The 16,781-nt window shown below is 37.5% G+C and overlaps 1 protein-coding gene across 1 annotated transcript; it reads right to left on the bottom strand.

Moving 5' to 3' along the window:
* Positions 1 to 8,550: 8,550 nt before the first annotated feature.
* On the bottom strand, positions 8,551 to 16,492 carry foxj1a (forkhead box J1a). The gene is made up of 3 exons (XM_082167889.1): positions 16,296 to 16,492; positions 14,208 to 14,785; positions 8,551 to 10,416 (listed from the first exon to the last, which is right to left on the bottom strand). Exons 1-3 carry the CDS (start codon positions 16,336 to 16,338, stop codon positions 9,565 to 9,567), a joined length of 1,473 nt encoding a protein of 490 aa, XP_082024015.1. The 5' UTR covers positions 16,339 to 16,492; the 3' UTR covers positions 8,551 to 9,564.
* Between the last annotated feature and the right edge of the window lie 289 nt (positions 16,493 to 16,781).

Here is a 16,781-nt window from a genome sequence, read left to right as displayed (position 1 = left end):
GTTGTTGTAGGCGTTGGCACGGCCATTGTTTTGGTATACAAAATAGGCGCTAACCAGGACGCTAACGTCACCTACAGGAGCCCAGATGACCAATATCAGCCTTGCTAATGAGCTCACGATTCACAACTTCACCAGGTGTGAAAAAGCCTCGGAATCTGAATTAAAAACAACATTTACAAGCAAACACATTTAAAAAAAAAAAATGGCCATAACAGGTTTGAATATTAAAGGCTGCCTAATATTCGTTCGAATATCATTATTTAAAAAAATATTCGAATTATATTCGAATAACGAAGTTCGGAGTCAAAGCCCTACTTCTCGCCAAAGCAAACTTTCTAGAAAAGTTCACTCTGGCTGTTAAAAACTTTTGAATTACCATTAATCCGTGACGATGACATAATAGGTGAGTGTGGCTCTGAAGCTCCGCCTTCTTTGACATAGAAATCTTCTCCGGTTCATTTCTTGAGGTCAGACACAAGTAAAAACATGAACACACTGATCCGGTTTTATAGTAGAAACTGAAGTTGTAATTCTAATTGAAAGCGACGCTGACAATTACCCATGTTTAATAGTGTAAAGCTGCTTGCTTTAAAGCAATTTATTGTATAAAGCGCTATATAAATTAATATTTATATCTGAACTGCAGATGATGCAAACATTCACATCTCTATGATCAGATGCTTTCTTAACTGCTGTTTTCTCTTTGTGTGTGTGTGTGTGTGTGTGTGTGTGTGTGTGTTTATTTTGTTATCGAGAGGAAAGCGCGCAGCACATATTTACATATTAATCTAAACATCGCTTTCAGCAGCGTGGACGACATCGGGATTTTCGCTAATAGTATATCACTGCAAAGCTATTTCCAACTCCTTTTTACCCCTAAACGAAGACCAAAAAAAAAAAAAAAAAACGTCACCCCTGAAGAGAAGGGAATAACATGTTTCCCTTTTCATGCGTTACTCTGAAAGGTAAGTGCACTTTCACAAAGACATACGCCATCATCACCTTAATAAATCCTCGTGTCCGCCAGACCCCCTCATACCGCGTCCTGCCAGCCTTCCCTAATCAAACCCCCTCCTCGGCCTGTAGACGCTGTTATGGACCCTTGCCCATTTTGTGCTCGGCCCTCATGACAATAGCACCAGTAGTTACCCAGGAGACTGTCCTTTCATGGTCCGTGTGATAAAAAAGATGTATTCCCTGCCCCGCTCCCCCTCTCCTTCCCCCTCCACCCCCGTCTCTTGTGTCTGGATCATGGGGATCGGTTGAGCACATGAGGGCCGTCTGGGACATCAGTGGCTCTCGGCTCTTCTTGTGGTACACAGTGGCAGAATACCAATGGAGTTGTGCGGGAAACGGTGCAAACCCCGTCCTGAAGCCCAATGGCTCATGTTGACATCCGTGGAGTACCCGCCTCCTAATCCCGGAGTCTGACGTCCCACACGGCCTCCCGTTACAGTAAAAGCCTGACCTCTTTTGATATTTACCCTCCTTTCTCAGTGCTTTCTTTAATTGAGTAACTATGTGACGTCAAACGGGCTCGAGGCAAATGCACAATTTGAGAATTGGCTCTGTTTCAATCAGTGTGAATTTGAGTTGAATTGGACAAAGAGCCACTGCTACCTGATTTAACCCATTAAAATGAGCTTTGTTGGTATAGATTGATGAATCTGAGTTGTTTCAGTGATGTTAAATTACAGTTTTGGCTTGAATAAACCAAATAATTTAGATGCCATTTTTTAGGTTTCTTTTTTTTTTCAGCACGTTAAACTGTCGTGGAAATTTGAAACAAATATGACAAATCATGATAAATTATTATTATTTCTACTTATTCCCTGAAATGTACTACAACATGTCACAAATGCCACTATTTTGTTATTTGTTTTTTGAAAAAAAAAAATATATATATAGGCCTATATATATAATTGACATCAAAATTTGGGGTAGATAATTTTGGAAAATAAATGATAATTTATTACATTTAATGAAAACTATAATATATATATATATATAATATAATATATATAATATTTCTTGTGTCAGGGAATACATATATATATATATAATATATATTATATTTCTTGTTAAAAAGTTTGGGGTCGTAAGATTTTTTATGGTTTTTGATATTCTCGTCTGCTCACCAAGACTGCATTTATTTGATCAAAAATACAGTAAAACAGTAATATTGTGAAATATTATTACAATTCAAAATAACTGTTCTCTATGTGAATATATTGTAAAATGTAATTTATTCCTGTGATCAAAGCTGAATTTTCAGCATCATTACTCCAGTCTTCAGTGTCACATGATCCTTCAGAAATCATTCTAATATAATGATTTGATGCTCAAGAAACATTTCTTATTAACAGTTGAAAATAGTTAATTTTTGAAAACAGTTCAACTTCATATTTTCATATATTCAAATGTGGCAAGTTCTGGCAACTGTGAAAGTTAAAAATAACAGCATTTATTTTGGAATAGATTTTTGTGCAAAAGTCTTTACAGTTTTGTTCAATATAATGCATACCTGCTGAATAAAAGTATTAATTTCTTTGAACATTTAAAAAACAATATTGACCCCAATCTTTTGAACAGTAGTGTATAAATTAATACTGTTAAACATTGATCAGATCATGCCATACTCCATTAGTTGTATGATATCTGCTGGTAAATTAATGAAACCTATATGAATGTTTCTTAACTTTCTTCATTGTAAGTCCACTTCATTAAGACATGCATTCTCAGCTCGGTTTAAAACACACAACCCTGATACTGAACAACGAGGCCCTGTCTTTCCCCTAAAGATTAATGCTTGGCTGTATTTTGGTAACACTGGCTCTTGCTTATAGGGCTTTTTACACTTTTAGTTTTGAACATTGTTAGAGTGAAAGAAAACAAGCGAGAGGTTTAGCGTTTCACCAGTGTGCTCTCCTTACCTGTAGCTATCAGCAAGACTGCAGGATAATCCCTGTATCCGGTTACAGGCCCTCTCATCTGACCAAACCAGCCTATCATCATCATCATCACGAGACTCTTCAGCTGCAGAAACTGCTCCAGTTCCAGACCTCTTCTGAGAGTCACAGTAAACACATTTATCTGAGACAAACACATTAATGAAGAGCATAATCGTATTATCTATCTATCTATCTATCTATCTATCTATCTATCTATCTATCTATCTATCTATCTATCTATCTATCTATCTATCTATCTATCTATCTATCTGTCTATCTATCTGTCTATCTATCTATCTATCTATCTATCTATCTATCTATCTGTCTATCTGTCTATCTATCTATCTATCTATCTATCTATATATGTCTTTATGTCTATATGTCTGTCTGTCTGTCTGTCTATCTATGTATGTCTATATGTCTATCTATCTATGTCTATATGTCTATCTATCTATCTATCTATCGATCTATCTATGTCTTTATGTCTATCTGTCTGTCTATCTATCTATCTATCTATCTATCTATCGATCTATCTATGTCTTTATGTCTATCTGTCTGTCTATCTATCTATCTATCTATCTATGTCTATATGTCTATCTATCTATGTCTGTCTGTCTGTCTATCTATCGTTATCTATCTATCTATGTCTTTATGTCTGTCTATCTATCGTTATCTATCTATCTATGTCTTTATGTCTATATGTCTGTCTGTCTGTCTGTCTGTCTGTCTGTCTGTCTATCTATCTATGTCTATATGTCTATCTATCTATGTCTATATGTCTATCTATCTATCTATCTATCGATCTATCTATGTCTTTATGTCTATCTGTCTGTCTATCTATCTATCTATCTATCTATCGATCTATCTATGTCTTTATGTCTATCTGTCTGTCTATCTATCTATCTATCTATCTATCTATGTCTATATGTCTATCTATCTATGTCTGTCTGTCTGTCTATCTATCGTTATCTATCTATCTATGTCTTTATGTCTATCTGTCTGTCTATCTATCTATCTATCTATCTATCTATGTCTATATGTCTATCTATCTATGTCTGTCTGTCTATCTATCGTTATCTATCTATCTATGTCTGTCTGTCTGTCTATCTATCTATCGTTATCTATCTGTCTGTCTGTCTGTCAGTCTGTCTGTCTGTGTATCTATCAGTGTATCTATCTATGTCTGTCAGTCAGTCTGTGTGTATGTCAGTCTTTATGTCTTCTGAGATAAACTAAAGGATATTTGTCAATATACCCACACACACACCTGTTTTAACAGAATTTTATTTGTTTGTTTTTTCTTTGTTTACCTCTTCTGGTTTGTCTCCTTCTATATTTATCATCTTCTATATTTGTCAGTGTATACGCACCTTTTCTAATGGAATATTTATTTATTTATTTAACTCTTCTGATTTGTATCCCATATAATCCTTCTATATTTTTTATTTATTTACTTATTTATTTATTCATTCTGTCAACGTTTTTTTTTTTTTTTACATTTGAAATATTTATATTAATGTATTTTTTTTTACATATTTAATTATTCTATTATTTATTTATTTAAAATTTGATCAGGAACATTCTTTAAACAGAGAGGGGGTGATAAATTATGGCCAGCTAATACAGTTTTTCTCTGTTGCTTTGGTACATTTCTCGAATCATCCTCGACATTTGCAAAACAGTAAGTGCATTTCTCAAAACAATTCGTACAAATAGCAAAACACCAGTGGATTACCTGCAAAAAGCCAGTCTCTTGCTCAAAATCTTTAGTTCATCTCTCAAAAGTAAATATCTGTGTCAATGAACATGTCAGTGCCATCAGAATGACAAGTCCTTGTGTCATTGTGTACGGATAAGACAGTCAAATAGCTTAGTCATGTTGTCAATAAAACACTGCACTCTGTTAGTATTACCTGATGTAAACTATGGCAACAGTTTGGATGACAGTTACTCTATTGAAATGTACAAAGCTGCGCTTCTTCTGTATGCCATATATCCATTTCAAAAGTACAAATGTACACACTACTGTACGTGAGTTATTGATTGAAAGAGACTGGATAGGATTCACAGTTACAACTTTACTAGTGGTCTGACAAAAAACAAAACATTACAAAATGTACAATATTATTGTGATATAGAAAAGAAAAAGAAATTGGGGCTCAAAGGCGAAAATACAACATTAGAAAAGCAAACACATGAATCCCTTAGGCAGAACTTTGCTTTTGCATGCAGCACTGTATATATGCTTGCCAACTGAAGGTTCATGAGATGCAACTTTGAGCTATTTCAGAGAACTGGTTTCTCATTGGTTGATCTACATTCTCTTCATTGGTGAAAGTCAAGATTCACCTGCACAATTCTTCAATTCATGGCACATTTACAAAAAGTCTAATAGAAATGTGTAGAAAATATGCTTGACAGTCTATGACAACTAGATCAACCATTCTGCATTTAATGACTTATACGATGAACTAATGACTAGATGTTTTGAGGGGTAAGACTATTGCACAGAGAACATTTAATACATTTTGAGCAACATGGCATTAGCAACTGATAATGTAGGAAACCGCAGACAATTGTACATAATCAATTGCATGAATGTACCAAAGCAATTGCAACTTGTTCAAAAGAATGAGAAACTGCACAAGTGACTATGTGGAGGTTGAACAAGTAGCTTTGAGAATTTCATTTCTGATCTGAGAAATGCACCAAAGCGACTGAGAAAAACTGTAACTATCAGACAGAAAAAAATATTCTTATTAAATGAAAAAAAAAAAAGTAAATTACGAAAATCAATTCTTCGTTGGATTTTGATTGATAGGTGTTGTTGACAGGTTTTATGAGATTCTCCTAACAAATGACTGTTCAGTGTAAAACAAAAACATTTTTATGAGGTACAAACCAGTTCTTCCCAATATGAATGGCAGCTCCTACGTAAAAGCACAGTTGATATATGAGGGCGTGGGACGTCGTCCCCGTCGGACCCCACATGGGCCGAGCGAGGGCCGGCCTGACTGGAACTCTGGGGGGTACGAGAATCTCACTGAGCACAAACAAAGCCCTAACACACCCCCCACACACAGAGAGTGTCACCCCCAAAATAAGACCAGCAGAGAGGCTTGTGTAAATCACACACACACACACACACTGTCCTGCTCTATTTGACGTTCCTCCCACCGCATAATAAAAGCAAGAGCACAAGTGGAGCGGAATCAAGCATGAGCTGAGCTAGAGATGTCGCTCTGAGAGGGGGATTCGGTTTTAGATCTTTTTCAAGCTCTTTTACACAACACACACAACATGAGATATCTGTATTGTATTTTAATTTGAAGTACAGTATGCCCATAATAATCATGATAGTGTGATCTCTGAAATAAGGCAGACAGGTGCAGTGTGAAGACTAATTTTGTATCATTGTCAATGAAGAAAGAAAAATGTAGTTGCCCAAAAATGAAAGTTTTGTCATCAATTTACTCAAGTTGTTCTAAACCTGAATGAGTTTCTTTCTTCTGCCGAACACAAAAGATGATATTTTGGAGACTATGGTTAACCAAACAGGTTGATGGCCCCCATTGACTTCCATAGTATTTTATTTTCTACATACAACGAAAGTCAATGGGACCCATCAACAGTTTGGCCATAACCATAACCATAGTCTCCAAAATATCATATTTTGTGTTCAGCAGAACAAAGAAACTCATACAGGTTTAGAACAACTTGAGGCCAAATTAAATTTGTGAAACCAACAGAACATTAACTGACCAACTAGTATCTTTGGAAGAAGTTTTGTTGTTAAACAATCGTTTGATTTATATATGTATAGGTGCATTACCAAATTTGAATAACTTTGAGGACATGATAAATTCAACACAAACGGCCATAGACTGTAAAAATTAAAATTAAAATTAAAATTTAACATTTGTAATAATGCGTTGTTTCAACTTACTGTAAATGTTTGTGCTTGACATGAAATTTTAAGTTTAGTTAACTTCAATTTAGTATACAAAGTATAAGTTAATTTAAATAACTAATTGCAGCAACAACAGAAAATGTGTGTAGGTAACATGAATATATAAATGTTTTTTGGCATAAAAAATATTACTGTTTTGCCAATCCTTTTCGGTTACACTTTGTTTGGTAACACTATTTTACAGTGTCCTTGTTGCATATGTTACATGTACTTACCGTAGTAATAACAGTAAGTTATGCATAATTACATGCAATTAACCCTCGACCAAATCCTAATCCTACCCTAACTCTATAGTAAGTACATGTAGGTGCTTAATATTACTCAGTACTTAAATATATAATTACACTGTAACAATGACACCTTAAAATAAGGTGTAACCCTTTGTTTTATGGTGACGTTGTTAAAGTGTAATTACACAAATGAATCGACTACATAATATATGGCTATGGTTAAGATTTGGGGTAACACTTTATTTTACAGTGTCTTTGTTACATCATATGTTACATGTACTTACCGTAGTAATAACAGTAAATTATGCGTAATTACATGCAAATAGCCCTCAAACAAACCCTAATCCTACCCTAACCCTATAGTAAGTACTAGGGATGTGCAAAGCAGCCGGTATTTGTATCTGTATTTGTATTTGTTGAGGGGGGAAAAGTATTTGTATTTGTATTCGAGTAAAATTCTAAATAGGTGTAAAAATCCAGTTTTTTTGCGTTACACTTCTAATTTATGTTATAGTGTAAGTATTCTTTAATTATATCCATTATAATAATTATGGATATGCAATATTGGTTGATGTTTTTCCTTAAATCCAGCAATGAACATGTAACAACAAATGTCATTGAAAAAAAAAAACATAACTGCTTTTCTGACGGACTGATATTAATAACATAATGACGGCTTTTTATTTCACTTCTCATCTCCATAAATATAAAGCTAATGCAAGGGCTAGAAATCAATAAATTCTTTGCTGATACTTCCTCGTCATCATGGAGAGCGCAGTTCGCACCGCTTTCTCCTTTCCACAAGCGCTTGCTCTCTCGTGGCGTCTGTCGTTGCTATGCAACCGCGCCGCTCATTTGAAATCTGCACGCGCAAAAAACGCGCTATGTGAACAACGTATGACAACGTGACATTAGCCTAATCCAAAATATTTCCATATGTGGCTCTTTCCTCCTTTCTTATCAACAAGTGGATTTACAGCCACCACATCAGCAGCACCGCCGGTCAGGAAACGCAGCTTTTTGAAATAAAGTTTTTCTTGTTCCCGAATACAATTTTGAAGTATTTGTTCGAAATAAGTATTCGTAAAAAACTAATTATTTGTGCCTTTCCGAATACCGTATTCGGGTTCGGCTCCACCCCTAGTAAGTACATTTAGTTGCTTAAAATTACACCGTACTTAAATATATAATTACACTGTAACAAGAACACTGTAAAATAAAGTGTTACCGGATTTGGTTTAGGATTACATAGTAACTTGTAATTATACTGTTATCACTATAGTGAGTATATGTAACGTAACTCTCACCTTAAAATAAAGCTCACCTTGGCACTTACAACATGAAGGTTAGAAAATAATTGTACTGATACGAACAAACCCACAAAAAGAAAAAAAAAAGGTTTGGTAAATGAGAGCCTTTTTATTATTTGCTTTAATGACATGTCTTCCCAAGCGATTAACTCATCCCATTTAAATTTACTTAGTACTAACAATCTAAATAAGAAGATATAAGTAGTCTTGGTGTAAAATGTCAGCGTAACACTCTGAAACACAATATGTGCATGACAGTGGTTAGATGTGCATGTACTGTATAAATCTACCAGAGCTAGAAGAGAACGTTTGGCACATACGTTTCACCTACCAAATAATCCAACACGGGCAGGAACCCCTAAATCCCATTCATGACTGTTTCACTATCAGAATACAGTTTCATATCAGCCATTCAGCACTAAAACAGCTCATTTGTTGACTATAAACCTAAGCAACTCTGAAAGATTATAAACCAGTGGTCAGTGATCTGACACACCTCCAGTTCAGGTCTTGGAGTCTCTGCCAGAGAGATGATGATGATGATGATGATGATGATGATATAAATCAGGTGGGACATCCAAAAATGTGTATCCCTGCATGGGGACTTCCTGAGAACGACTGCTCTAAACAGCATTAAACTCGCAGAAAGCACATCGTTTGCAGTCACGAGGCATGTCATCATTTCAGTTGCGCATCTGATTTTGTACATCTTACAGAATTAGTTTGAATATGACGCCGTATGTATAACTGTTCATTTCTTAAATTAAACTCTTTCTTTTGTAAACAACAACCTTGCGCATCTCTAACTCCCAGTGCTGTCCGTTGGCGTTCAGTCACCGAATCCACGTGATGCATGAGTTTGAGGACTCGCTAAGGAACTTGATTAGATTAACTTTAATGCAGGTAGATAACATGTCAAATACAACAAAAAAAAAACAATCATAAAAATCAGTATTAGAAATAGATACGCTTTTTAAAAATACATCTTCGCGTGGAGTTCACGGAATCCAGAATGAAATCTTTGGGGTCTAAACAGTCCAAACCCTCTTTGTTCGCTGACTTGTTTGAGTCTCCAAAGGACCGAATGTAACTCAAGTGTCTCTTCAAAGGAGAGACTCGATCTTACTGCTTAAGTCCCCTCCGAGAGAGTCGCCCAGGTCAAAGAGTTGATCGATGCTGACCGTTGAGCTACAGAGGAAATCCGGACGGTTGCCCTCGTCCACCTCCGACCAGGGACTCTGCAGGAATGTCGTGGCCAGGAAAGTTTCCTCATCAAAGTCTACTTCGCTGCTCCTCTGGGTTTCCATCAACACGTGGCTCTCGACGACCCCTCCAGGAGCCGCTTCGAGGGGGCTGATATGGGTGCCCCTAACCATCAAGTCCTCGTCTCGTGGAATGGGGCTCAACGGACCCCCTTCGTTCAAGCTCAGTTCTCCATTCAGGGCTGAGTCCAGGAGGGCGTCCCAGTCAAAGTTGCCCTTTAGGGAGCTTAAGTCCTCCTGCTCATCCATGGCCAGAAGCGGGGAGCTTGAGCGTCGAGTAGCTTTACTCCCACCGATCCTGTGGCTGTACGCTTGTTTCCTCTTTCCGCCCTTCCCTGAAATCCAACAACTAAACATGGTGGCTTCGGTCAAACGAGGGTCCCAGTTCTGATCTGCTCCCGTGGCTTCCTCGAACTCTTTCAGGAGCTGCTGGGACTCAGGACTCACGCAAAGGCTCCTTGCCATTCCTGCGGTGGCTACAGCTTGTCCGGTGTGGGCGTTCATCCTGATGCGGTTCTGGAGAGCCGGGTTGATTTGCACAGGAGGCATCCTGCGCTTCTTGTAGGCCCCGCTGAGGAGGCGCTCTGCGTACTGGGGGTCGATCTTCCAGAACCCACCTTTGCCTGGCTCATCCTTTTGTCTCGGGACTTTTATGAAGCATTTGTTCAACGACAGATTGTGGCGGATGGAATTCTGCAAAGATGAGGGAGAAAATGTATTAATCTCTAGTTTAATTATTAATTTATAGTTCACCTGTGTGTTGGGATGATGCACTTAAACACGTGGAAGTCAGGCATTAAAGACCTTGAGAAATACCAGTTTTTCTTGTGTGGACGTATTTCTCGATATATATCGTAGGGCTTGTCTGATTTTAGGCGTTAAAGGGATAGTTCATCCAAAAATGATGAAATTTCTGCCATTAATTACTCAGCCTCATGTTGTTCAAAACCTGCAAGACCTTCGTTCATCTTCGGAACACAAATTAAGATATTTTTGCTGAAATCTGAGAGGTTTCTGCGCACAGATTTGCGCACAAAAAGTATTCTCGTCGCTTCATAACATTAAGGTTGAACCACTGTAGTCACATGGACTATTTTAACTAGGGATGCACCGAATATTCGGCCACCGAAAATGTTCGGCCGAAAATGGCCCAAAAGTGCATTTTCGGTTTTCGGCCGAAAGACTTTTATCACCGAAACAATACGGCCGAAATGTTGTGATGACGCAAACAGCAGATACCGCGACCTGCACGTGCTTGTCTGAAGCAACATATCTGCGGTGTGGACGTATTTCAATATATCTGAGAGTGACCCACGGACAGCGATTTTCAAAACACAGACATCCCAAGTCTTCCGGAAGTTCCGGGAGTCTCCCGCGTATTGATAGCGGCTCCCTGATGCCCGCAAATTAGTTTAAATCTCCCGGAATCGCGAGCGAGCATGAGCGCGCATACGTAGCGCACGCGCGGCAGAGAGAGGGAGCGAGAGACCTTGCGTGTACCAGAGCAGCCGTCATTTCTCAGAGGTGTGTGTGTTTACCTTAGCTGTTTATGGTTTTTGCAACTCACGTCCATGAGCATATAGCTGCAGATATTATTATGGGCTATGGCAGTATTGGCCTAAATGCACTTTCTTTTTATGAGAGAACATTTAATTGTTAAACCTTTCTGCAGGCCAGTAGGCTTTTACATTATTATTTAATGTACACATGAGTGGGGTCAAGTTAAACATTTAATTTTATATACTTTGCAATGTGCTAAATAAATATTTGCATACAATTTTAATTGATTTAATCTTTGAAACTTTAATATTAATTTATGCAATTGTAATGCCTTGATTTTAGTAAAGTTAGTACACAGTCATAGCCATAAGTGCAATGGTACTAATAATTGGCATAATTTCTTTCGGTGTTTCGGTTTTCGGCCTTGGTTTCCTCTTTTTCGGTTTTCGGTTTCGGCCAAGAATTTTCATTTCGGTGCATCCCTAATTTTAACGATGTCTTCACTACCTTTCTGGGCCTTGAAAATTGCAGTGACGTTACTGCCTATGGCTGGTTCAGAAACCTCTCGGATTTCATCAAAAAATAAGATGAACGAAGGTCTCACGGGTTTGGAACGACATGAGGTTGAGTAATTAATGACAGAAATTTCATTTTTGGGTGAACTAACCCTTTAATTTAGGCTTTAGTTTTCCCATCCATTACCCATGACATGTAACACTTTACAAGAAGGTTCAATTTGTTAATTTTAGTTAATGCTGATAAGTACACTGAATATTGGTATCAGAAATTGCTACTATATTTTACAAATATTTACAAAGAAATGGCAACTTAAGGCCAGTTCACACCAAGAAGGATAACTATAATGGTGACTGTATTAGTGTCCAAACCAACGGACGAGAATGTTCTGTTTATTGCTGCAGTTTTGTCGTCTGTCGCTTTAAATACTCAAGCTCTTTAAGGATGGATTCTGATTGGCTGTCAATGTTTTTATAGTTCGTAAGCAGGACAAAATCTTGACTCAGATCTCAACTATATTGTTATAGTAATCGTGCTTGACGTAAACGGGCATTAACACATTTAATTAATTATTCAATTTTAAAGAAGTAGTATTTTCTTGTAAAACATCCTTCAGTAATCTTTGTTTTATTAAATTGTTTTACAGTGTATCGTAAAAAAATGAACAATACTTTTACATCCTTTATCAGTCTAGATCAATGCGAATGTCTACAAATATTAATACATTTTCAATGTTTGAGCATTTTTAACATGTATACAAAAAGTTCATTTAGTATTAAAGGTGCATTTACATTTACTCAACAAAATCTGGCAGGCAAAATCTAGCCATTTCAATAGAAATCTGTAATGCCTAATACATTAACTATGTTAACAAACTGAACCTTATTGTAAAGTGTTACCTCATTTGCTACTTGCTAAGTAGGTGGTGTATAGGGAGGGACATTCTCATTCAGAACAGCATTTAACTGGACAAATATTTAGCTATGCAAATGAGTACAAAATGCATCATTGATTTTTGTGGACCATTTCCTAGAATAGGAAGACTGCATATTTGAATTATGAATATACATGCACATGCTAAATGATCATTTTGTCAATTTGCAGTAGTATGCAAGAGACTGCACAGCTAAAAAAGATGGACTAATAGCCACAAATGTCCCATGTCAATACTTCGGGCACGCCAGCCATCACAAGCTAATTGCGTTTAGCCTAAATGAAGCACTGACTTCCTAATCCTGGTTAACCATTGCTTTGAGTTAAAATATCTAAAAACTGAGGGAATGTCTGCGTTTTCTTCAGAGAAAAGGAGGTTATGGCTAAGGGGTTAATTAATAATTTACCAACAACTAAATCTTTTCAGAAATCCCCCGCTTTTTTTTTTTTTTTTTTTTGTGGTAAATATCCAACTTATGAGCTCATTCTTCCTCCTTGCCTCATGAACACGTTTCAAAAGGGGACAAATGTATCTTTTTTTGTACGACACCTTTCGGTAGTCAGCTAGGATTACACTTTTGCTGCTATTCTTACATCTGAGTGCACTTCATTAGCAGTATACAACTATCATCAAAAGCTCTCAAAATATCAAGCCTCTAAACAACGGCCTTCTGGAAGGTTTCTGCTGGTCTCTCTCCAATACACAACCTACTTCAGCAGGTGCTAAGAAGGCTTAATCTCGCTCCAGTCCGCTCAAACAACAGCAAAAAAAACCACTCTTTTGGCATTTGCCAGCTATGCAAATGATGCCAGTCTCATGGTCAACCATCTATTAGGTGCATCCACCCTCTGGTGCTCTTCGGCCACTCTTGACCGAAATTTTTTTAGTCATCGGAATGATATGAAACTTGGTATTTGGGTTTTGGCACTTCCTTTTTTAACACACACACAAAAAAAAATCATGCACATCATTCGAACAGGTCAAATGGTCTTGAAGAAAATAGTCACTTTTGAGCTCCTCGTGATCAAAAATGACGGCAATGGAAATTAATGGGAGACGAATTTCATCTAGTGGAAACATTTGGTACTGCAGCCAAAACAAAATCTGACTGAAAGCTAATTTTTTTAGATATCAAGCTCAAATTTTGAGCACAACTTGTTTAGATTTATGGCTTTGATTTTCTTCATATAAAAACTGAAAAGAGTATTTTTACACATTTTTCAAAACGATTTAGTAAAATTCAGTAACTTTTTCTAAGTTCACTTTTTAAAACTTTTTTCACTTCAGCAATAATCTGCCATGTGTCGTCTTTGGAGAAAAAAAAAAAAAAGTGAATAAAAGGATTATAAATACAGCGGCAATATAATTTAGTACCATAAAATCCCTTAAAAACTAAAAAATATTAAATAAAAAAAACATTATCGAACTAAAATATAGCACATTAATTTAATTGCTAATTTTTGAGCGACATGCGAAGAGCACCAGAATGTAAATTAATGCTTTTTTATAACACTGTGAGGTTTGACCGTCTCACCTGCCAAGTGGGGTCAGCGTGGCGGAAGTAGCAGAAGTTGTCCGTGATCCATTTGTAGATGCACGAGAGTGTGATTTTGGTTTTCTTACTAGCCTGCATGGCCATGCAGATGAGAGTTGCGTATGAGTACGGAGGCTTGATGTGAGGGTTGGTCTTATAATCGACTTCATCTGGACAGTGTCCGTGGGCCACCAGGCTGGGCAGAGCCGACAAGGACGGCACCCTGTAGAAAGAAGCCGCCGTGGGTTTGCCAGGAGTCAGAGGCATGCCCATGGACGCCGGGTCTCCCGCTAAAGGAGACGCGGGCGCATCCGAGCCCACTCGGCTCCCGAAGAAGTGGCTGTGCTGGTGGGTGGACTGGGACGAGCTGGCGTTGAGGATGGAGAACTCCTGGAGCCACTGGAGGCTGGTCAGGCTGTCGTCCAGGTTTTCGGCGCTGTTGCACTCGACTGAACCGCTGTCCAAGCACTCGGCCTGAGCAGCGGCCGTGACCACCTCCTCCTCCAGCCCCACCGAACCCTCGGGCCAGGGGTCGTCCGTGAAACTCATGGACAGCATGCTCCTTTCCCAGCCAAATCCTGAGGACACAATGAAGATTAGACCAACTGCTTGTTTTCATTATCAGGCAACTGTGGAAGCTTTGTTTGGGTTCTCCGGCTTATAGAGTGATTATACTTTTAAGTACTGAGTAATATTGATTAACAATATGTAGGCCTACTTACTATAGGGATGGGGTTAGTTGCATGTTATTGCTGTTAAGTAACACTTTATTTGACATTGTTACATGTAGTTACTAAAGTAATACTCTGACAGTTCAAATGACTTTGGCCATCCTAACAATGACTGTGGTAAAACCATGGTTATTTTTGTAATTACTATGGTTTTACTGGAAAAATCATAGGTAAATCATGGTTTCTGCAGTAAAACCATGGTTAGTTTCTATGGTTTTACTGCAAAAATCATATTTAAACCATGCTTACTGTGGTAAAACCATGGTTAATTTGGTAGATTACCATGGTTTTGCTACAAAAATCATAGTTTGAACCATGGTTACTGTGGTAAAACCATGGTTAATTTTGTAGTTTACTATGGTGTTGCTTTATTTGGATTCTCCGGCTTATAGAGGTCATAGAACTTTCCGGAAACTTCACAGGTCACTCTTTACGACATCTCATAACTGGATGCACAATAGAGCAGATCCCAAACCACTAACATTCCTCAGCATGGCAGGTGCATTAGGACTCACACAATATTATGTTTTGCCTTCGATATTCAAAGATCTTGGTACAGCGTTCTTGTTACATGTACTTACTATCTAGTAATAACAACAAGGTTACACTTTATTTGAAGGTGTCTTTGTTGCACTGTACTTACACACACTTAAGAACTGAGTAATATCAAGTAACTACATCTACTTACTATAGGGCTAGGATTAAGGTTTGGTTTAGGGTTAGTTGCATGTAATTATGCATAATTTATAGTTATTACTTTAGTAACTACATGTAACAATGTAAAATAATGTGTTCCTTAACAGAAATAACATGCAACTAACCCTAACCCTATAGTAAGTACATGTTAATTAATATTCCTCAGTACTTAAATGTATAATTACACTGTAACAAGGTAAAGTGCAACCAATATGTTTAGTTTAACAAAACTCAGTAAACTAGTATTGCTACTATAAAGCAAGTTTACTTGGTTTCCCTTTTTAGCTATCTTTTATTATTTAGTTTTTAGTTTTTTATAATTTTAATAATTACCAGATAAGGCATTTTGTAATTTAATCACGCACATAATCTTCACTAATACTTATAAACACATTTGGTAACAGTTTATTTACAGTTTCACATGTTACTTGTAGTTAGTAATAACTATAAATTATGCATAATTACATGCAACTAACCCTATTCCTAACCCTATAGTAAGTGCATGTATGTAGTTAATTATTATTACTCAGTACTTAAATGTATAATTACACACTGTAAAACGGACACCTTAAAATAAAGTGTAACCTGTTTTTGTATTAGATGATAATACGACATGTCTAACGTAACGTTACTCGTTGAAGAAAACCTTGCATCAACTCACCTGTCTTTACCGATAGGAGCCTTGAGTGACAGGGAAATAACATCCAATAGCTCAAGAAAGGAAAAGTGTATCCGATTAAGTGTGTGTGACTTCCAGAGGTGCAGCTGCTGGAGAATGTGCGTCTGTGCGCGTCTCAGCTCAAGGTCTCCGGGGCAGCAGGAGCTCCGGGGCCAGTTTAATACCTGCTGCTGCAGGACGTTTCTCCGGTCACCCTAGCAACGGCGCACCCCCCTGTAAACAGCTTCCCGTTCTTCTATTGGTCGGCTGGTTGTTATGGGGACTGGGCTCATACTCGCGAGCGCACAGGACAGGTTTGTGAACGTTACACACGTTCGCTTCGAGAGAAAGAGTGACGGAAACGATACTTTACAAACGAGAAAAACACATCATTATGTTGTGTGCAATGACATTGTATTATTTCTTGTATGTAATAAATAAAAATTGCAAAGGAAACACGAAATGCGCATTCTTGCCACCTGGGTACTT

This window comes from Leuciscus leuciscus (assembly GCF_965113295.1).
Source record: "Leuciscus leuciscus genome assembly, chromosome: 1".
Taxonomy (NCBI): Eukaryota; Metazoa; Chordata; class Actinopteri; order Cypriniformes; family Leuciscidae; genus Leuciscus; species Leuciscus leuciscus.
Note: the sequence above shows the minus strand (reverse complement) of the source record. Positions and strands in the feature narration are given on the sequence as shown.

Coding starts and splice junctions, on each gene's coding strand:
- foxj1a (XM_082167889.1), bottom strand. CDS start 16,338: ATGTTATTTCCCTGTCACTCAAGGCTCCTATCGGTAAAGACAG. Junction 14,786..16,295: donor GCTCCTATCGGTAAAGACAG/GTGAGTTGATGC, acceptor TTGTGTCCTCAG/GATTTGGCTGGGAAAGGAGC. Junction 10,417..14,207: donor ACGCTGACCCCACTTGGCAG/GTGAGACGGTCA, acceptor TCATCTTTGCAG/AATTCCATCCGCCACAATCT.